We start from the raw sequence: 22,587 nt of genomic DNA, 5'->3' as shown, positions 1-22,587 counted from the left end.
GACTCTTCCCTGCTCCTATATGACTCTTCCCAGCTCCTATTCGACTCTGCTCATATATGACTCTTCCCAGCTCCTATTCGACTCTGCTCCTATATGACTCTTCCCAGCTCCTATTCGACTCTGCTCCTATATGACTCTTCCCTGCTCCTATACCAGGTGGAGTGTTGAAGATTACAAAACTTCAGTTCTAAAATATTACCTGTAAACCTGACACTGACAAACTGCATACTTTCAAACAAGGTCCCTTTATACACACCGCAAAGGTTGAATGACAGTGGAAGATCGCAATCTCAACAAAGACAACGTGTGTGTGTGTGCGCCATGCCCTTGAGCGTCCTTTTCCACCTTGGATGGAGGCAAAGGGACCAATACTGCTTATTATGGACTCAGGGCTTCCAGTGTATAGCAGCTTGGCTGTGACTATTACACCAATAACATGCAAGGCAACCACCCGAGATGTAATTGATCTTTCCAGTGATGTATTAGACCTCCAGAGCAGCTTACAGAAGCACGTATGTTTGAGTGCCTTGCTCAAAAGCACATCCACAGATTTTTTTCACCTAGTCAGCAGCTCAAGGATTCAAACCAGTGACCTTTTGGTTCCCAGCCCTATGCCCTTAACCTGGGGCGGCAGGGTAGCCTAGTGGTTAGAGCGTTGGACTAGTGACTGGAAGGTTGCACTGTTCCTAGGCCGTCATTGAAAATAAGAATTTGTTCTTAACTGACTTGCCTGGTTAAATAAAGGTAAAAAAAATCTAAAACCGCTAGCCTATCTGCCACCCTGTGCAATCTATAAGAGGAACCTAGATCAGGTTGATCAATATAGGCTTATTATCACTACAATCTAGATCAGGTTGATCAATATAGGCTTATTATAGGGAATGCACATGTGTAATTTTAGTACCCTACAGATCAAACACATTTATTTTACCTTTATTTAACTAGGCAAGTCAGTTAAAAACAAATTCGTATTTACAATGACGGCCTAGGAACATAAATACATGCATAACTTACATATACTGTACATGTATAACATATAGGCTATTGTGCTTCGATTGCTGTCCTTTTTCCAATTCTGAATAACTGAACTGTGTAGCCACAACATCATGTCAAACCAAATGCTCAGTAATAATAGATAACATGTAGGATTGTTCTTGTTGAAATGAGGAGCATAAATCACTTCTATATAAATGCGCAGTAGTAGCAGCCTCCAACAATGATCAGAGGGCATGTATATTCAGCTCATTTGATTGGCTCTGAAGTGTTCCGTCAATAGTCTTGCGACATTTTTTCAACAAATAAAAAGTTGGTTTTGAAGTGGAGACGTTTCGGGGACACTGCGGTACTCACACGCCACCACATCTGCACGGATTTGAACTCCTCTTTTGGACTGACTGAACGGGACCCAGAAGTACGCTGTTCATTGAGTGTTACAAAGTAACCGAACGAAATCGTTTCAGCTACATTGTAGCAAGGAATATTGACTTTTAAATCTCGAACAAAGATGACTTCATTCAATAAGGGACCAGCCTACGGATTATCCGCAGAGGTGAAAAGCAAAGTGAGTAAGGAACCCGACCAGTAGTAAATAATTAGTTTTGGGGTATTAATAACCACATGGTTTATTATTGACGTTTTTGAACTAACCAGCTGAACCAACCCGGTCTGCTGCTGCGTGCTACAGGATACAGGTAACGGTTTCAACTCAACTCTGCCAAATGAAAGCGCCGTCGTACATCGTGGAATTGAGTTTATTCGGCTGGATAAGTCTACTGGCAGAGTTGAAAATATGAGTATTTGTTCCGAGACGGGGGTTTATTCGATTCTGATGCACAATTGTGGTTGATAGGCTACACTGAAACCGAGACTAAAAGTAGAAAATAGTTTGCCAGGAGTTTCTCTCACATCAATTAAGATAGGCAGGCCTAAATGTACGAAATATTTCAATTAAACCAATCACTGGAAGTGGCATTAATGGAAGCTAAGTCAATTCATTGTTCGTAGCAAAGAGACATTAAGGAGTCAGTAACGTAGGGGGGCGATGGAGAGGCTATGCCCCCACATTTCAATTGGGCAACCAATGGGGAGTGATTATGACTTTCAATCAAATTTATTTATCAGCTGATATCTCAAAGTGCTGTACAGAAACCCAGCCTAAAACCCCAAACACCAAGCAATGCAGATGTAGAAGCACGGTGGCTAGGAAAAACTCCCTAGAAAGGCCAGAACCTAGGAAGAAACCTAGAGAGGAACCAGGCTATGAGGGGAGGCCAGTCATCTTCTGGCTGTGCCGGGTGGAGATTATAACAGAACATGGCCAAGATGTTCAAATGTTCATAGATGACCAGCAGGGTCAAATAATAATAATCACAGAGGTTGTCTAGGGTGCAACAGGTCAGCACCTCAGGAGTAAATGTCAGTTGGCTTTTCATAGCTGATCATTCAGAGTATCTCTACCACTCCTGCTGTCTCTAGAGAGTTGAAAACAGCAGGTCTGGGACAAGGTAGCATGTCCGGTGAACAGGTCAGGGTTCCATAGCCGCAGGCAGAACAGTTGAAACTGGAGCAGCAGCACGGCCAGGTGGACTGGGGACAGCAAGGAGTCATCAGGCCAGGCAGTCCTGAGGCATGGTCCTAGGGCTCAGGTCCTCCGAGAGAGAGAGAGAGAGCATACTTAAATTCACGCAGGACACCGGATAAGACAGGAGGAATACTCCAGATATAACTTTCCATTGTAACACTGTATATTATCATACCTTTAAATCAGTGAGGAACACAGACTGAGACCAAGGTCTCTTTTACAGCTGGGCCCTGGCCAAGGTCTCTTTTACAGCTGGGCCCTGGCCAAGGTCTCTTTTACAGCTGGGCCCTGGCCAAGGTCTCTTTTACAGCTGGGCCCAGACCAAGGTCTCTTTTACAGCTGGGCCCTGGCCAAGGTCTCTTTTACAGCTGGGCCCTGGCCAAGGTCTCTTTTACAGCTGGGCCCAGACCAAGGTCTCTTTTACAGCTGGGCCCTGACCAAGGTCTCTTTTACAGCTGGGCCCTGACCAAGGTCTCTTTTACAGCTGGGCCCTGACCAAGGTCTCTTTTACAGCTGGGCCCTGACCAAGGTCTCTTTTACAGCTGGGCCCTGACCAAGGTCTCTTTTACAGCTGGGCCCAGACCAAGGTCTCTTTTACAGCTGGGCCCAGACCAAGGTCTCCTTTACAGCTGGGCCCAGACCAAGGTCTCTTTTACAGCTGGGCCCTGACCAAGGTCTCTTTTACAGCTGGGCCCTGACCAAGGTCTCTTTTACAGCTGGGCCCTGACCAAGGTCTCTTTTACAGCTGGGCCCTGACCAAGGTCTCTTTTACAGCTGGGCCCAGACCAAGGTCTCTTTTACAGCTGGGCCCTGACCAAGGTCTCTTTTACAGCTGGGCCCTGACCAAGGTCTCCTTTACAGCTGGGCCCTGACCAAGGTCTCCTTTACAGCTGGGCCCTGACCAAGGTCTCCTTTACAGCTGGGCCCTGACCAAGGTCTCTTTTACAGCTGGGCCCTGACCAAGGTCTCCTTTACAGCTGGGCCCTGACCAAGGTCTCCTTTACAGCTGGGCCCTCACCAAGGTCTCCTTTACAGCTGGGCCCAGACCAAGGTCTCTTTTACAGCTGTGCCCTGCGTATACATGTTTACACATACAGTTTAGGTACAATGATTAAGAAACTAAACAAGACAAACTAAACGATCACAGATAACATACAAAATTATAATAATTAACAAATAATAATAAATACAGCATATTTAATTTAAATACAACAGATTTAATTTACACATGTGTTGTTAGTAGAACAAATTAAGAACTTGCATTACCCGAAACAATTAACTGTACAGCTGTCAGTCAGATGTTGGAATAGGTTCATTCATGTCAATTTAACAAAAAACATATTATTGTTTATTAAAGCCACACTCCTGAATGTGTTTCAATGACAGCCCATAGAAGTGAGAGAAATGTAACCACGTTCAAGTTGCGTAGATGGAGTTATGGATGCAGGCACTTTACAGTCAGTCCATGAGAGATCACAATGGTCGTTTTTATACACCATTTTACAACAACAACAAAAACGAAATATTGAGGTTATTAAACAACCCTATATTCTGTCTTACATTCAAGACTAGACAGTTAAAGTAAACCTAGTTATACTCAATGGGTATGTAATTAGTTGAAATGACTTATTGAACAGCTGGAAATCATGTGGATTGTATAATTTGGCTGGCTGCATACTGTCAAGCTGTGCTCAGGAGAAACGATCAGCGTACTAGGAAATCATTAGAGGAATGTTTGGTTCATAGAACATTGGTATCCTAGGCTACCAAGAGTCGTCTCTCTCTCTGTAGGAAATGACGGAATCATGACGTCATCGGTCAGCCTACCCATGGAAAACAGGCAGTCAAGGCCGGGGGAGATAGGCCCATGTTTAACGTGTTAGTCGGCTATGTGAAACTGTCTCATGTTTACAGTTTATGTCTGCCCACTCTCTGTTTGCTTTGATAGCATTGGTGCCAACAGCAAGCAAACCAAGCCTTCTCTCCAGATAAAAGATCAGCAGACTGTCATGGTCTACTTACTGTTGGCCAATGATGAGAATAGGTTAAAAGAGAGAAGACAATGGGCACTTTTCAACAAAGCTGAAGGAGTTTATTGACCAGGACACTGACTTGTGAACAACACAGTGGAATCTGGGATACTGGAAGTGGGTTGTCAGTTAGCAGAAAGCTGATCATCGACAGAAACCTATCAAGTGTTGTTGGAGTAGCTTTTAAGTGACATATTTCGATGTCGACTTTTGACACACTGAGTCAGTAGTTTGTCAAACGTCAGCAGATGTCAATGTCTCAAGCTCTGACTGAATACAGAACAGAAGCTGGAGGAACCAGCATGCTATTAATGAATCTGTTGTAACAATAACCTGTGCTGAGGTCACATTGAGGCTTAGAATGCCTCAGTGATCCATCTCCGGCATCCCCAGAGTCTCACATTGACACACTTCCTGAACATGAGAACCTGGAAACCAAGGTTACCGGCAACAAACAACACAATCCGAAAGAGCTCTAATTCACTGAGCTACAAGTCTGATCTATCATATAGATTCTCTCTCTGTCTCTGTCTCTGTCTCTCTCTCCCTCTCCCTCTCTCTCTCTGTCTCTGTCTCTGTCTCTCTCTCTGTCTCTCTCTGTCTCTCTCTGTCTCTCTCTGTCTCTCTCTGTCTCTCTCTCTGTCTCTGTCTCTCTCTGTCTCTCTCTGTCTCTCTCTCTCTCTGTCTCTCTCTGTCTCTCTCTCTCTCTGTCTCTCTCTCTCTGTCTCTCTCTCTCTCTCTCTCTCTCCCTCTCTCTCTCTGTCTCTGTCTCTCTCTGTCTCTCTCTCTTTCTGTCTCTCTGTCTCTGTCTCTCTCTCCTGTCTCTCTCTGTCTCTCTCTCTCTGTCTCTCTCTCTCTGTCTCTCTCTCTCTCTCTCTCCTGTCTCTCTCTGTCTCTCTCTGTCTCTCTCTGTCTCTCTCTGTCTCTCTCTCTCTCCTGTCTCTCTCTGTCTCTCTCTCTGTCTCTCTCTCTGTCTCTCTCTCTGTTTGTCCTGCCTTAATGAGACCAGACCATTGCAGTGCAGACAAATATGTCCTGTGTGTTTAATATTCATTTACACACTGAGGTTGGAATAATACTGTGAAAATGATTATAATGACCTTTTAGTGTAAGAGCTATTTGAAAAGACTGTCTGAAATCTCTGCCTCTTTTGTCCTGCCTGGTGACGTCACCAGCCGGTAAATGAGTTAATAGGCCAATAAGAAAGAGTGTTCCAAACCTCTGCCAATAACAGCTCGTTTTCAGTTTCCCACTCAGACCAGTCCTAGCAAAGTTCTTGCTTGAGAAATGACTCTTTGCTAAGAAAAAATAAGTTTGTTTTCAATTAAAATGGCCAAAAATAATCACAGTAAGGTATTTCATTTTTACCCAGAATGATTTGATATTGAGATAAAAAGATTTTTAAAAAACGTCTATTGGCCCTTTTATTAACTACTTAGTGGCCCCTGTTTATGTTTGCGGCGGTATGACAAGCTTTTGGGTGAGGTAATCTTCTAAACCTCGACTGAAATCAGATGAGCGAGAGTAGTTCAACCAACGCCGGGCTGGCCCAGCCGGGAAAACATTTTAAATGGAAATATCGTGTGCTTTCCGGTATATTCCAGGGTGGCTGCCAACACCGGCTTTAGTTGAGAGCTGCTTGTGTTAATATACACTGGATTCTGACGGCTGGAAATGAAAAGCATCTTGGTTTTCTAATGTACATACGTGTTAGTATGACCAGCATCTGTCAATCAACCACACACACACACACACACGCAGCGGTCTAAGGCACTGCATCTCAGTACATAGAGGCATTACTATAGTCCCTGGTTCGAATGCAGGCTGTGTCACATCCGGATGTGATTGGGAGTCCCATAGGGTGGTGCACAATTGGCCCAGCGTAGTCCAGGTTTGGACGGGGTTAGGCCGTCATTGTGAATAAGGATTTGTTCTTAACTGACTTGCCTAGTTAAACATGGACACACTTGAATTAAGAAGAAACAGCTTATAGAAAATAGCTGCATTTTTGTAACTGTCATTGTGTTCAGAGTTACTGTCCCTTTTCTTTCTTTCTGACATTTTCTTCATCTAGTCCTTCAAATCATCATGTCAATCATTAGTCATCAAACACACTGAAGTGCTGTCCAGCGGGTCACCACCACTCTCCGGGGGGTTGAAGTGTGGACCAAATGTCTGACTGGTGTTTCCTTGATCTTACTTTTCTCAAGTGTTTTAAAATAGAACAGGAATTCCCTTTGGAACCTTTGGAACCTTTGGAACACACTGTTACATATTTTCTACAGCAGTTGGAGGGAACTTCAAGATGAATTATTTATCCAGTTCTTGAGGTCACTGCTCTTGTTAAGGGTAAAGCTTTCCCCTAATCTGGTGCTTTCAACGTGAAAGAGAGAGTTGTTATTGAGGCCAGAAGGAGTTTGGTTACCAGTGGACACCAACCGGTCTTCAAGGCATTCCGAGTCGATCAGCAAACATTTCTGTAGAAAAGCCAACTCTAATTGCATGCGCTATATTTTGTTTTGTTTTTGTGCTGAGCTGTTGGCGGTAGGTGTACTTGATACAGAAACCCTGTTCACTGGGTAGGCAAAGTGTTCCTGTTTTGTTTTTGTGCTGAGCTGTTGGCGGTAGGTGTACTTGATACAGAAACCCTGTTCACTGGGTAGGCAAAGTGTTCCTGTTTTGTTTTTGTGCTGAGCTGTTGGCGGTAGGTGTACTTGATACAGAAACCCTGTTCACTGGGTAGGCAAAGTGTTCCTGTTTTGAACTATTTTAATTTAGCCTGAAAAGACAAATTCCACCTACCCAGTGGACCAAGAGGTCTGTGGATAAATCCTGTGTGCCTGCTACACCGGCCAATCAGATGGCTCCGGTCACTGTGCCTATAGCTTGCTTCCAAGAGCCTGGTCACTGCCAAGTTTGATACGAGCCTACGTGAGATTTTATAACTTTTATCAAACCCCGATCAGAGAGCGAGAGAGAGACAATACAGCAAAGAGCTGCTGGTTTTTATGAGTTCAAGTTTTTATTCACCGGTTTCATTCAACTCTATTAGAAAATGAGAAAATGTGCTTCTCCCTCCTTCCTCTCGCAATGCAGCTGCAATGAATGAGTAGCCAAGTCTATCGACTCTATCGCCCTGCGTTTTGATTATTATTAGCAGCTCGTCGTGTCTATTTTAATATTGAGGAGTTTCTCACGTTCTCTGTTCGTAGGAACAACCATGAATTTGTGCATGAGGCAGATGTGTTTGTGATTCGAGTGTCCCCTCTCTAGTCAGTCTCACCGGAGGGGAGAGCAGGGACCGTGAGAGGCAGATGTGTTTGTGATTCGAGTGTCCCCTCTCTAGTCCGTCTCACCGGAGGGGAGAGCAGGGACCGTGAGAGGCAGATGTGTTTGTGATTCGAGTGTCCCCTCTCTAGTCCGTCTCACCGGAGGGGAGAGCAGGGACCGTGAGAGGCAGATGTGTTTGTGATTCGAGTGTCCCCTCTCTAGTCCGTCTCACCGGAGGAGAGAGCAGGGACCGTGAGAGGCAGATGTGTTTGTGATTCGATTCGAGTGTCCCCTCTCTAGTCCGTCTCACCGGAGGGGAGAGCAGGGACCGTGAGAGGCAGATGTGTTTGTGATTCGATTCGAGTGTCCCCTCTCTAGTCCGTCTCACCGGAGGGGAGAGCAGGGACCGTGAGAGGCAGATGTGTTTGTGATTCGAGTGTCCCCTCTCTAGTCCGTCTCACCGGAGGAGAGAGCAGGGACCGTGAGAGGCAGATGTGTTTGTGATTCGATTCGAGTGTCCCCTCTCTAGTCCGTCTCACCGGAGGGGAGAGCAGGGACCGTGAGAGGCAGATGTGTTTGTGATTCGATTCGAGTGTCCCCTCTCTAGTCCGTCTCACCGGAGGGGAGAGCAGGGACCGTGAGAGGCAGATGTGATTCGATTCGAGTGTCCCCTCTCTAGTCCGTCTCACCGGAGGGGAGAGCAGGGACCGTGAGAGGCAGATGTGATTCGATTTGAGTGTCCCCTCTCTAGTCCGTCTCACCGGAGGGGAGAGCAGGGACCGTGAGAGGCAGATGTGATTCGATTCGAGTGTCCCCTCTCTAGTCAGTCTCACCGGAGGGGAGAGCAGGGACAGTGAGAGGCAGACCCTGTGCTGCCCCCTCCCTCCATTGAGACCAATGCCGTATTCAAAACAATTGGAAACTCGGAAATCTCAGACTTCTGACTTCAGTGCGTTCAATACAACTGGGAACTCTGAAGAAAAACGAAATTCGACAGGGAAAAATAATTTTTCAATGGTCATCCAACTCGGAATTCAAAGTCGTAAACTCTGGCATCTTTCTAGAGCTCTGACTTTTCGACCTGAAGATCACTGACGTCGTGATTTGACCTCGTTCCCCCCCCCCCCCCACACCTGAGTTCACCGTTCTCCTGAAGCCATCATGCCCATCAGATGCAGGTACCATCCAGTAAAATAAAAAAGCAAATGATTTAAATGTTCCACTGTGCCTCGCAACTGCTACACCAACTGATCTATTCTGGTATCAAAGCTTGAGTTTTGAAATACAATCTGGTCTGAGAAGAACAATATTGGCAGGCCAGTATAGCCAATATACTGTGGTAATGTATTAGACCTACTGCGCAAACCTTATTCCTCCAGAACTGTTTTTATCCCATAAGAAGCTAAGCTCTGTCTAGCTATATGGGATTGTTTTAAGAAGGTCATACCAAGGATCACTTAGTGCCCAGTCCATTACTGGGACCAAGCTTCCTGCCATCCAGGACCCATATACTAGGCAGTGTCAGAGGAAGGCCCAAAAAATAGTCAAAGACTCCAGTCACCCAAGTCATAGGCTGTTCTCTCTGCTACCGCACGGCAAGCGGTACCGGAGCACCAAGTCTAGTTCCAAAAGACTCCTTAACAGCTTCTACCCCCAAGCCATAAGACTGCTGAACAATTAATCAAATGGCCATATGAACTATGTACAATGACCCCGCCACCTTTGTTTTTACACTGCTGCTACTCGTTGGTTATTATCTAACTACTAGGAGGTAGGTAGCCTAGTGGTTAGCGCGTTGGACTTATAACCGTAGGGGTTGCAAGATCGAATCCCCACAGGTCGAGCCCTATCTGAGCATGTGCTCTGCACAGGTGGAGAGAGGTGGAGAGAGAGCTGAGTTGGGGTGTTCCCATTCTATTTCCCTCCATGCATTTGGTTCAGGCTGGATCTCCCTTTCACAGTGAGATTCTGATTCCTTGTGTTGTCTTATCAAGCCCAGTGATGCTGTTTTGGGGTGAATGGGAAGTGAGCCCTTTTCCTGAACCATTGTTCAGCTTTTTAAAAATTTCAGATTCCTGTCCAGCAAGATAAATAGTGGGGTTTTCACCAAACTTGACTTGTTCAAGTTGGATGAGTCTTTGGGAAGGATACTGTTATCTTGTGCACGTATGTGTTTGTCCGTTACACCAAGTTAAAGACTCGATGGAATATGATTGACTCTGGTGGGCTTTTTTGTTAGGGCAGGGAACATACCAGTATTGCAATATATATGTTTTTTAAATGGCAAAAACAAATGTAAGCACAAAGCAGACCAAACACATTGGTCCTTTTTAAAAACCTGCTGTGCTTATATAGCTTGTGAAAAATGTGTGTTGACTCAGGATGATAAATGTTGTTTGTTTTCCAACATTAAGGCTGTTTTTCCTAAAGAAGTTAAATCCTCTTCGTGTTTTCGTTTCCTTTTTAGTTTTATTGAACCTTTTAACTTTTTTTTAATTGAACTTTTACTACGATACTGGTATCGTCCCAGCTCTACTTTTTGGTATGAAAAACTTGATTATGCAGTAGATTTGGCCTTGTGTGCCTAAATGCGAGATTCATTTCAGCTACATTGCTTTAGAAAAGTATTCAGACCCCTTGACGTTTTCCACATTTTGTTACATTACAACATTTTTCAAAAAAATGGATTTAAAAAAAAAATCCTTATCTACACACAATACCCCATAATGATAAAGTAAAACAGGTTTTTAGAAATGTTTACTCATTTATAATAATAAACAAAAATGTAAATATTACATTTACATAAGTATTCAGACCCTTTACTTAGTGCTTTGTTGAAGCACCTTTGGCAGCCTCGAGTCTTCTTGGGTATGGGTTGACAAGCTTGACACACCTGTATTTGGGGAGTTTCTCCCGATCTTCTCTGCAGATCCTCTCAAGCTCTGATTGGTTGGATGGGGAGCGTTGCTGCACAGATATTTTCAGGTCTCTCCAGAGATGTTTGATTGGGTTCAAGTCCAGGCTCTGGACATTCAGAGACTTGTCCCAAAGCCACCCCTGCGTTGTCTTAGCTGTGTGCTTAGGGTCATTGTCCTGTTGGAAGGTGAACCTTTTCTCTGGAGCAGGTTTTCATCAAGGATCACTCTGTACTTTGTTCCTTTCATCTTTGCCTCAATCCTGACTAGTCTACCAGTCCCTGCCACTGAAAGACATCCCCACAGCATGATGCTGCCACCACCTTGCTTCACCATAGTGATGGTGCCAGGTTTCTTCCAGAGGTGACGCTTGGCATTCAGGCCAAAGAGTTCAGTCTTGGTTCCATCAGGCCAGAGAATCTTGTTTCTCATGGTCTGAGAGTCTTTAAGTGCCTTTTGGGAAACTCCAAATGGGCTGTCATGTGCCTATTCCTGAGGAGTGGCTTCCGTCTGGCCACTCTACCATAAAGGCCTGATCGGTGGAGTGCTGCAGAGATGGTTGTCCTTCTGGAAGGTTCTCCCATCTCCACAGAGGAACTCTAGAACTCTGCCAGAGGGACAATCGGGTTCTTGGTCACCTCCCTGACCAAGGCCCTTCTCCCCCGATTGTTCAGTTTGGCCGGGCAGTCAGCTCTAGGATGAGTCTTGGTGGTTCCAAACTTCTATTTAAGAATGATGGAGGACACTGTGTTTTTGGGAACCTTGAATACTGCTGCATTGTTTTGGGGTACCCTTCCTCAGATCTGTGGCTCGACACAATCCTGTCTCTCCATCTATTTTGTGAAATGCCTCCTGCAGCAAAGCACCCCCACAACATGATGCTGCCACCCCTTGCTTCACTGTTGGGATGGTGCAAGCCTCCCCCTTTTTCCTCCAAACATAACGATGGTCTTTATGGTCAAAACAGTTCTATTTTTGTTTCATCAGACCAGAGGACATTTCTCCAAAAAGTACGGTATTTGTCCCCATTAGCAGTTGCAAACCGTAGTCTGTCTTTTCTATGGCGGTTTTGGAGCGGTGACTTTTTCCTTGCTGAGCGGCCTTTCAGGTTATGTCGATATAGGACTTGTTTTACTGTGGATATAGACACTTTTGTACCTGTTTCCTCCAGCATCTTCCCAAGGTCCTTTGCTGTTGTTCTGGGATTTATTTGCAATTTTCGCATCAAAGTACGTTCATCTCTAGGAGACAGAACGCGTCTCCTTCCTGAGCGGTATGACGGCTGCATGGTCCCATGGTGTTTATACTTGCGTACTGTTGTTTGTACATATGAACGTGGTACCTTCAGGCGTTTGGAAATTGCTCCCAAGGATGAACCAGACTTGTGGAGGTCTGCAATCTTTTTTCTGAGGTCTTGGCTGATTTGTTTTGATTTTCCCATGATGTCAAGCAAAGAGGCACTGAGTTTGAAGGCAGGCCTTGAACTACATCCACAGGCACACCTCCAATTGACTCAAATGATGTCAATTAGCCTATCAGAAGCTTCTGAAGCCATGACATCATTTTCTGGAATTTTCCAAGCTGTTTAAAGGCACAGTCAACTTAGTGTATGTAAACTTCTGACCCCCTGGAATTGTGATACAGTGAATTATAAGTGAAATAATCTGTCTGTACACAATTGTTGGAAAAATGACTTGTGTCCTGCACAAAGTAGATGTCCTAACCGACTTGCCAAAACTATAGTTAGTTAACAAGACATTTGTGGAGTGGTTGAAAAAACTAGTTTTAATGACTCCAACCTAAGTGTATGTAAACTTCTAACTTCAATTGTGTATAAACATTTCTAGTTCACTTCACATTTCTATCACATCCAATCTATTCACATTGTGCTGAATGTTTTCAGAGCTAATGGATAGTGGTTAAATATGAATGAAAACCAGCTGGACAGGACTTGGTCATGTGTGTGATTTGAACACATGGTTAATCAAATGGGGGTCATTCTGGTCAACGAATGTTCTGGTTTCATTCTATCGGTGAAGCTCCCGGTTAGAGATGACCTCAATTATATAAGATATTGTGTAAATGGGAACGGTCACTTAATTGTAAGAAACTTTATGAATTGACTAGAATATGTTAATTAAAAAAAGAGAGTAACAACACCGGACTGGATACTGATTTAAACAGCAATTGCCTTGACAGTGGTGTATCTATCCTACATTGAATTGATCGTGTTGCACTTCTTAGGCCTTCTGTACCTCCAAAACCTTCTCCTTCCAGATGTTTTCTGCAGCGTCATCGGGAAATGCTTGGGCTACAGAGTTGAGGGGTGGTGAGGAGGGGTTCCTGGCAGCATTCCTAGAGAAGGACTGCTGTGCTGAGAGAGAACTGAAGAAGAAAAGAAAATCTCTCCTCTAAATCTTCCCTGATTTCTCTCTGAGGAGGCTCAGTGTGTATTCTGGTGATGGTAGGATGTCGAGCTGCAATCAGTCAGTGGCACAAAAACCCTCAAATGAATTCCTGTAAATGACAGTGTGCTCTCAAGCTGTTCAGAAAGGAGGGACGAGTTCCACCACTTATGTCCTCTTACGAGATGATGGGGGGGGGGGGGGGGGCATTTGAAGATTTGCCCTTTTTTCTGTTATCAAGTTGAGAGCAGGGCCTCATTTCTGACATCATAGGGAAATGGACACACACACACACACACTCACACACACACACTCACCAATTGCTTCAGAGAGGGCACGTATTTCTGTTGACTGCTTTGACATCCCAGCTGACAGGCTTTCGTGTGTGTGTGTGTGGGGGGGGGGGGGGGGGGGGGGGGTTGCTACAAGTTTATGGGCTTTTAGTGTCACAGAGTGGTCCTGAAAAGCTGTCGTTTACCTCACTGTTTTTATTAGCAGCCGGTCAGTAGAACGCTTGGTTTGCATTGCTGGCCTGTAAAGTGAGGGGGGAAAGTATTTGATCCCCTGCTGATTTTGTACGTTTGTCCGCTGACAAAGAAATGATCCGTCTATAATTTTAATGGTAGGTTTATTTGAACAGCGAGAGACAGAATAACAACAACAAAAATCCAGAAAAACGCATGTCAGAAATGTTATAAATTGATTTGCATTTTAATGAGGGAAATAAGTATTTGACCCCCTCTCAATCAGAAAGATTTCTGGCTCCCAGGTGTCTTTTATACAGGTAACGAATAAACCTTCCATTAAAATTATAGACTGATCATTTCTGTGTCAGTGGGAAAACGTACAAAATTAGCAGGGGATCAAATACTTTTTTCCCTCACTGTATATGACACCCCCCTTGAAGCCCAGTATTGGCATTCGGTGCTAACGAGGTAACTCCATGCACAGGGAATAAACTGTGTTTAGCAGTATATCTGCACAGGGAATAAACTGTGTTTAGCAGTATATCTGCACAAGGAATAAACTGTGTTTAGCAGTATATCTGCACAGGGAATAAACTGTGTTTAGCAGTATATCTGCACAGGGAATAAACAACATTTAGCAGTATATCTGCACAGTGAATAAACAACATTTAGCAGTATATCTGCACAGGGAATAAACAACATTTAGCAGTATATCTGCACAGTGAATAAACAACATTTAGCAGTATATCTGCACAGGGAATAAACTGTGTTTAGCAGTATATCTGCACAGGGAATAAACAACATTTAGCAGTATATCTGCACAGTGAATAAACAACATTTAGCAGTATATCTTCACAGGGAATAAACAACATTTAGCAGTATATCTGCACAGTGAATAAACAACATTTAGCAGTATATCTGCACAGTGAATAAACAACATTTGGCAGTATATCTGCACAGGGAATAAACTGTGTTTAGCAGTATATCTGCACAGGGAATAAACAACATTTAGCAGTATATCTGCACAGTGAATAAACAACATTTAGCAGTATATCTGCACAGGGAATAAACTGTGTTTAGCAGTATATCTGCACAGGGAATAAACTGTGTTTAGCAGTATATCTGCACAGGGAATAAACTGCGTTTAAGCTGTTCATTGTGGAGGAACAATGTGTAAAAAAAAGAGTGGAGGTCAGATGTCTCTTTCCTCTGTGACTCGATCATAAAGAGGAGTCTGTGTGACTGACTCAGTGTGGATGACTAGTGTCTGTGATGTGCTCGTTGAAAGGCCATGTTTATAGGACGTAGGCCAATGTTGAAGTGCTGTTTACAGTGGACTCTGAGCTGTTTATAATGGACTGTGAGCTAATGGGTGACTGCAGCTGCTCATCCGACAGTACCATATAAAGAACGGTTCAATTTACGCCTCTGTTTGACATTGTAGAAAAGTCCTGGAAAATCTACATGACATTATTCAATCCAACTGTGGGTCATTTACTGAACAGTACTTACTCATTGACACTGAAGTACTGTACATTACAGCACAGGAAACACTAGTGGCAGAACAAATATTTTTTTTCTCCCCCATGTAGGCCTACCATTTTTAGCAGATCCTGTACATCTGTTTACACAAATGAGATTGTGTGTCAGTGTATATGCTACGCTGTGTGTTTGGCAGCTTGTCATTTAAGGATGGAGCATGGTAAACGCTCCCGGGAGCCAGTGGGGATGTGTTCAAGCCCTTAACTTATCGTCTTCAGTGTGTGTACACAAGTGTGTGAGAAAGAGCGGAAGCAGCTGGAGAAGAAGAAGAGCATGCAGCTGTAATTGGCTTCGCATCACTTCCTCTGATGGCTTCTATCCATGATGTCAATAGGATCACTTCCTCTGATGGCTACTATCCATCACAATGATGTCAATAGTATCACTTCCTCTGATGGCTACTATCCATCACAATGATGTCAATAGCATCACTTCCTCTGATGGCTACTATCCATGACCATGATGTCAAAAGCATCACTTCCTCTGATGGCTACTATCCATGATGTCAAAAGCATCACTTCCTCTGATGGCTACTATCCATGATGTCAAAAGCATCACTTCCTCTGATGGCTACTATCCATGATGTCAATAGCATCACTTCCTCTGGTGGCTACTATCCATGACCATGATGTCAATAGCATCACTTCCTGGTATTATACAAATGTTCCATCCCACATAACACCATATTTCCCACCAAAACCAGAAGTGTCATTCAAAAGCATATAAATATGATGATTTGATTAGAGTTTTTATCAGCATGAAGATTCAAACCTGGTGCTACCTGAGCCTAATGAGACATATATTAACAACATTTAATGAGCCCTACATTAACCACATTTAATGAGCCCTACATTAACCCCATTTAATGAGCCCTACATTAACCACATGAACCACATTTAATTAGCCCTACGTTAACCCCATTTAATGAGCCCTATATTAACAACATTTAATGAGCCCTGCGTTAACCACATTTAATGAGCCCTACATTAACCACATTTAATGAGCCCTACATTAACCACATTTAATGAGCCCTACGTTAACCACATTTAATGAGGTCTACATTAACCACATTTAATGAGGTCTACATTAACCACATTTAATGAGCCCTACATTAACCACATTTAATGAGCCCTACATTAACCACATTTAATGAGCCCTACATTAACCACATTTAATGAGCCCTACATTAACCACATTTAATGAGCCCTACATTAACCACATTTAATGAGCCCTACGTTAACCACATTTAATGAGCCCTACGTTAACCACATTTAATGAGCCCTACGTTAACCACATTTAATGAGCCCTACGTTAACCACATTTAATGAGCCCTACATTAACCCCATTTAATGAGCCCTACATTAACCACATGAACCACATTTAATTAGCCCTACGTTAACCCCATTTAATGAGCCCTATATTAACAACATTTAATGAGCCCTGCGTTAACCACATTTAATGAGCCCTACATTAACCACATTTAATGAGCCCTACGTTAACCACATTTAATGAGCCCTACGTTAACCACATTTAATGAGCCCTACGTTAACCACATTTAATGAGGTCTACATTAACCACATTTAATGAGCCCTACGTTAACCACATTTAATGAGCCCTACATTAACCACATTTAATGAGCCCTACATTAACCACATTTAATGAGCCCTACGTTAACCACATTTAATGAGCCCTACGTTAACCACATTTAATGAGCCCTACGTTAACCACATTTAATGAGCCCTACGTTAACCACATTTAATGAGCCCTACGTTAACCACATTTAATGAGCCCTACGTTAACCACATTTAATGAGCCCTACGTTAACCACATTTAATGAGCCCTACGTTAACCACATTTAATGAGCCCTACGTTAACCACATTTAATGAGCCCTACGTTAACCACATTTAATGAGCCCTACGTTAACCACATTTAATGAGCCCTACGTTAACCACATTTAATGAGCCCTACGTTAACCACATTTAATGAGCCCTACGTTAACCACATTTAATGAGCCCTACGTTAACCACATTTAATGAGCCCTACGTTAACCACATTTAATGAGCCCTACGTTAACCACATTTAATGAGCCCTACGTTAACCACATTTAATGAGCCCTACGTTAACCACATTTAATGAGCCCTACGTTAACCACATTTAATGAGCCCTACGTTAACCACATTTAATGAGCCCTACGTTAACCACATTTAATGAGCCCTACGTTAACCACATTTAATGAGCCCTACGTTAACCACATTTAATGAGCCCTACGTTAACCACATTTAATGAGCCCTACATTAACCACATTTAATAAGCCCTACATTAACCACATTTAATGAGCCCTACATTAACCACATTTAATGAGTCCTACATTAACCACATTTAATGAGCCCTACGTTAACCACATTTAATGAGCCCTACTTTAACATTTAATGAGCCCTACATTAACCACATTTAATGAGCCCTACTTTAACATTTAATGGGCCCTACATTAACCACATTTAATGAGCCCTACTTTAACATTTAATGAGCCCTACATTAACAGCATTTAATGAGCCCTACGTTAACCACATTTAATGAGCCCTACAAGGTTGCAAGTTCAAATCCCTGAGCTGACAAGGTACAAATCTGTCGTTCTGCCCCTGAACAGGCAGTTAACCCACTGTTCCTAGGCCGTCATTGAAAATAAGAATTTTTTCTTAACTGACTTGCCTAGTTAAATAAAGGTAAAATAAAAAAAATCTGTCTGCTAAATGTCTGGTTGGCAAAACAACATGTCAACGGTTGAGCTTTAAACCTCCAGTCTACCCCTCCACCAGATGACTTACCTCACAGCTCAATGCTCACACTGCTGAAGGCTGAATATAACAGTGTAACGCTGTGAGTCGGGAAGCAAGTTCAGGGAGTGTTTTAATCAATAAATGGAACATAATCCAAAACAAGAAACACCAACATCACACAGACATGAAACAGAAACCATGACGCCTGGGGAAGGAACCAGGGAAGTGATGGAGTCCAGGTGAGTCTGATGATGCGCAAGTGTGCGTAACGATGGTGACAGGTGTGCGCCATAACGAGCAGCCTGGTGACCTAGAGGCCGGAGAGGGAGCACATGTGACAAACAGATGGCATCCTATTCCTTTTATATTGCACTACTTTTAAGCAGAGGCCTATGGTCCATTTAGTGCACTACTTTTTTTGAAACTTATTTTTTTACCCTTTTTTCTCCCCAATTCCGTGGTATCCAATTGTTAGTAGCTACTATCTTGTCTCACCGCTACAACTCCCTTACGGGCTCGGGAGAGATGAAGGTTGAAAGCCACGCGTCCTCCGATACACAACCCAACCGCACTGCTTCTTAACACAGCGTGCATCCAACCCGGAAGCCAGCCGCACCAATGTGTCGGAGGAAACACCGTGCACCTGGCAACCTTGGTTAGCGCGCACTGCGCCCGGCCCGCCACAGGAGTCGCTGGTGCGCGATGAGACAAGGACATCCCTTCCGGCCAACTAAATGGACCATAGGCCTCTGGTTAAAAGTAGTGCACTAAATGGACCATAGGCCTCTGGTTAAAAGAAGTGCACTAAATGGACCATAGGCCTCTGGTTAAAAGTAGTGCACTAAATGGACCATAGGCCTCTGGTTAAAAGAAGTGCACTAAATGGACCATAGGCCTCTGGTTAAAAGTAGTGCACTAAATGGACCATAGGCCTCTGGTTAAAAGTAGTGCACTAAATGGACCATAGGCCTCTGGTTAAAAGTAGTGCACTAAATGGACCATAGGCCTCTGGTTAAAAGTAGTGCACTAAATGGACCATAGGCCTCTGGTTAAAAGTAGTGCACTAAATGGACCATAGGCCTCTGGTTAAAAGAAGTGCACTAAATGGACCATAGGCCTCTGGTTAAAAGTAGTGCACTAAATGGACCATAGGCCTCTGGTTAAAAGTAGTGCACTAAATGGACCATAGGCCTCTGGTTAAAAGTAGTGCACTAAATGGACCATAGGCCTCTGGTTAAAAGAAGTGCACTAAATGGACCATAGGCCTCTGGTTAAAAGTAGTGCACTAAATGGACCATAGGCCTCTGGTTAAAAGAAGTGCACTAAATGGACCATAGGCCTCTGGTTAAAAGTAGTGCACTAAATGGACCATAGGCCTCTGGTTAAAAGTAGTGCACTAAATGGACCATAGGCCTCTGGTTAAAAGTAGTGCACTAAATGGACCATAGGCCTCTGGTTAAAAGTAGTGCACTAAATGGACCATAGGCCTCTGGTTAAAAGTAGTGCACTAAATGGACCATAGGCCTCTGGTTAAAAGAAGTGCACTAAATGGACCATAGGCCTCTGGTTAAAAGAAGTGCACTAAATGGACCATAGGCCTCTGGTTAAAAGTAGTGCACTAAATGGACCATAGGCCTCTGGTTAAAAGTAGTGCACTAAATGGACCATAGGCCTCTGGTTAAAAGAAGTGCACTAAATGGACCATAGGCCTATGGTTAAAAGTAGTGCACTAAATGGACCATAGGCCTCTGGTTAAAAGAAGTGCACTAAATGGACCATAGGCCTCTGGTTAAAAGTAGTGCACTAAATGGACCATAGGCCTCTGGTTAAAAGTAGTGCACTAAATGGACCATAGGCCTCTGGTTAAAAGAAGTGCACTAAATGGACCATAGGCCTCTGGTTAAAAGTAGTGCACTAAATGGACCATAGGCCTCTGGTTAAAAGAAGTGCACTAAATGGACCATAGGCCTCTGGTTAAAAGAAGTGCACTAAATGGACCATAGGCCTCTGGTTAAAAGAAGTGCACTAAATGGGGAATAGAGTGCCATTTGGGACAAATCCCTGACAGCACCGTGACAGCACCGTAACAGCACCGTAACAGCCTGGCTAGCTGACATCTGAAGTGTACAGGTTCTTCTCCAATGGGAAAAACAGTGTTCTAATATAAAGTCGATTATGAAACACACCATGCAAACCTGTCGCGTGATATTTCCCTCCCGTAGCTGATTTGGTCAGTGAGTGTTTGCATGGCCTGCGTTCGTTCGTTGTGATCTGACACGTGTGTAAATGGAGAGAAACTGGTGATTATGTAACACGTGGACCTCTCTGCTGAGTTTATTGCTGTGAGATGTGAGTTCCTTAGTTGAAAGCAGCTTGAGACATTTTCACATCTCTTAACCCTGTCAAATTATGAAATACAACTATCGCAAGGATATATTTAATGAGACAGTTGATGACAGTTTTTAAAGGGAAAGGTGTTGTTATAAAGATACTAGTCTCATGTGACCGACATGAACATAGTATCTGGCCAGGACATGAGAGATATGGCTTTATGTTCCAAGATTACAAAGATAGTAACTTTTACTAAGATGCTAACTGTTCTCAGATCGCAGGGAAATATGACATGCAAAAGGAGGAGGAGCTTCGGTTCTGGATCGAGGAAGTGACGGGGATGGCCATAGGAGAGAACTTCCAGAAGGGTCTGAAGGACGGAATCATCCTGGGAGAGTAAGTTAGTGTGTGTGTGTGTATTTCTGAGCTGATACTGACAGAGGATTGACGTGTGTGTGTGTGTGTGTGTGTGTGTGTGTGTGTGTGTGTGTGTGTGTGTGTGTGTGTGTGTGTGTGTGTGTGTGTGTGTGTGTGTTTCTGAGCTGATACTGACAGAGGGTTGACATTGCAGGCAGACGTGTGTGTGTGTGTGTGTTGTGATCTGTAGCTGATGTTTGCTGGGTGGAAACACTGACATTGATTTTACATGACTAATCAATCACACTCCTGTCACTGTCCACAGATTGATTAGCATCTGGTCTATTTCCCATTCCAGTGGAAAACACATTTGATACACATGTCCATACATACATATTGTCCTCCCCAAGATTCACTTGTTAAAACTACTATCAGTTTGTTATAAGATGTCATTTTTACATTGAACATGTGTGCTTTAATGAACATGAGTACTTTAATGAACATGAGTACTTTAATAATGAACATGAGTACTTTAATGAACATGAGTGCTTTAATAATGAACATGAGTACTTTAATGAACATGAGTACTTTAATAATGAACATGAGTACTTTAATGAACATGAGTGCTTTAATAATGAACATGAGTACTTTAATAATGAACATGAGTGCTTTAATAATGAACATGAGTACTTTAATAATGAACATGAGTACTTTAATAATGAACATGAGTACTTTAATAATGAACATGAGTACTTTAATAATGAACATGAGTGCTTTAATAATGAACATGAGTGCTTTAATAATGAACATGAGTACTTTAATGAACATGAGTGCTTTAATAATGAACATGAGTACTTTAATGAACATGAGTGCTTTAATAATGAACATGAGTACTTTAATAATGAACATGAGTACTTTAATGAACATGAGTACTTTAATGAACATGAGTACTTTAATGAACATGAGTACTTTAATGAACATGAGTACTTTAATGAACATGAGCACTTTAATGCATGACTCCTTCACTCCTTTCCCCCAGATTGATAAACAAACTGCAGCCCGGCTCGATAAAGAAAATTAACCACTCACAACTGAACTGGCACAAGGTAGGCTAATGCTCTGAACTGGCACGAGGTAGGCTATTGCTCTGAACTGGCACGAGGTAGGCTAATGCTCTGAACTAGCACGAGGTAGGCTAAATGCTCTGAACTGTCACGAGGTAGGCTAATGCTCTGAACTGGCACGAGGTAGGCTTATGCTCCGAACTGGCAGAAGGTAGGCTAATGCTCTGAACTGGCACGAGGTAGGCTAATGATCTGACCTGGCAGAAGGTAGGCTAATGCTCTGAACTGGCACGATGTAGACTCATGCTCTGAACTAGCACGAGGTAGGCTAATGCTCTGAACTGGCACGGGGTAGGATAGTGCTCTGAACTGGCACGAGGTAGGCTAATGCTCTGAACTGGCACGAGGTAAGCTTATGCTCTGAACTGGCATGAGGTAGGCTAATGCTCTGAACTAGCACGAGGTAGGCTAATGCTCTGAACTGGCACGAGGTAGGCTAATGCTCTGAACTGGCACGAGGTAGGCTAGTGCTCTGAACTGGCACGAGGTAGGCTAATGCTCTGAACTAGCAAGAGGTAGGCTAAATGCTCTGAACTGGCACGAGGTAGGCTAATGCTCTGAACTGGCACGAGGTAGGCTTATGCTCCGAACTGGCAGAAGGTAGGCTAATGCTCTGAACTGGCACGAGGTAGGCTAATGATCTGACCTGGCAGAAGGTAGGCTAATGCTCTGAACTGGCACGAGGTAGACTCATGCTCTGAACTAGCACGAGGTAGGCTAATGCTCTGAACTGGCACGGGGTAGGATAGTGCTCTGAACTGGCACGAGGTAGGCTAATGCTCTGAAC

At 43.5% G+C, this 22,587-nt stretch overlaps 1 protein-coding gene across 1 annotated transcript in view; it reads left to right on the top strand.

Moving 5' to 3' along the window:
* The first annotated feature begins 1,315 nt into the window (after positions 1–1,315).
* LOC109875788 (calponin-3-like) overlaps positions 1,316–22,587 on the top strand; it is a 30,208-nt gene continuing 8,936 nt past the window's right edge. The window contains exons 1-3 of the mRNA XM_031836415.1: positions 1,316–1,561; positions 20,594–20,715; positions 21,716–21,782. Coding sequence (XP_031692275.1) covers positions 1,505–1,561; positions 20,594–20,715; positions 21,716–21,782 — 246 coding nt within the window. The 5' untranslated portion in view covers positions 1,316–1,504. The remainder of the gene's footprint in view (positions 1,562–20,593; positions 20,716–21,715; positions 21,783–22,587) is intronic.

The sequence above is a fragment of the Oncorhynchus kisutch genome, linkage group LG11 (genome assembly GCF_002021735.2).
Source record: "Oncorhynchus kisutch isolate 150728-3 linkage group LG11, Okis_V2, whole genome shotgun sequence".
NCBI classification, from domain to species: domain Eukaryota; kingdom Metazoa; phylum Chordata; class Actinopteri; order Salmoniformes; family Salmonidae; genus Oncorhynchus; species Oncorhynchus kisutch.
This window is presented reverse-complemented; position numbering and strand designations above follow the sequence as displayed.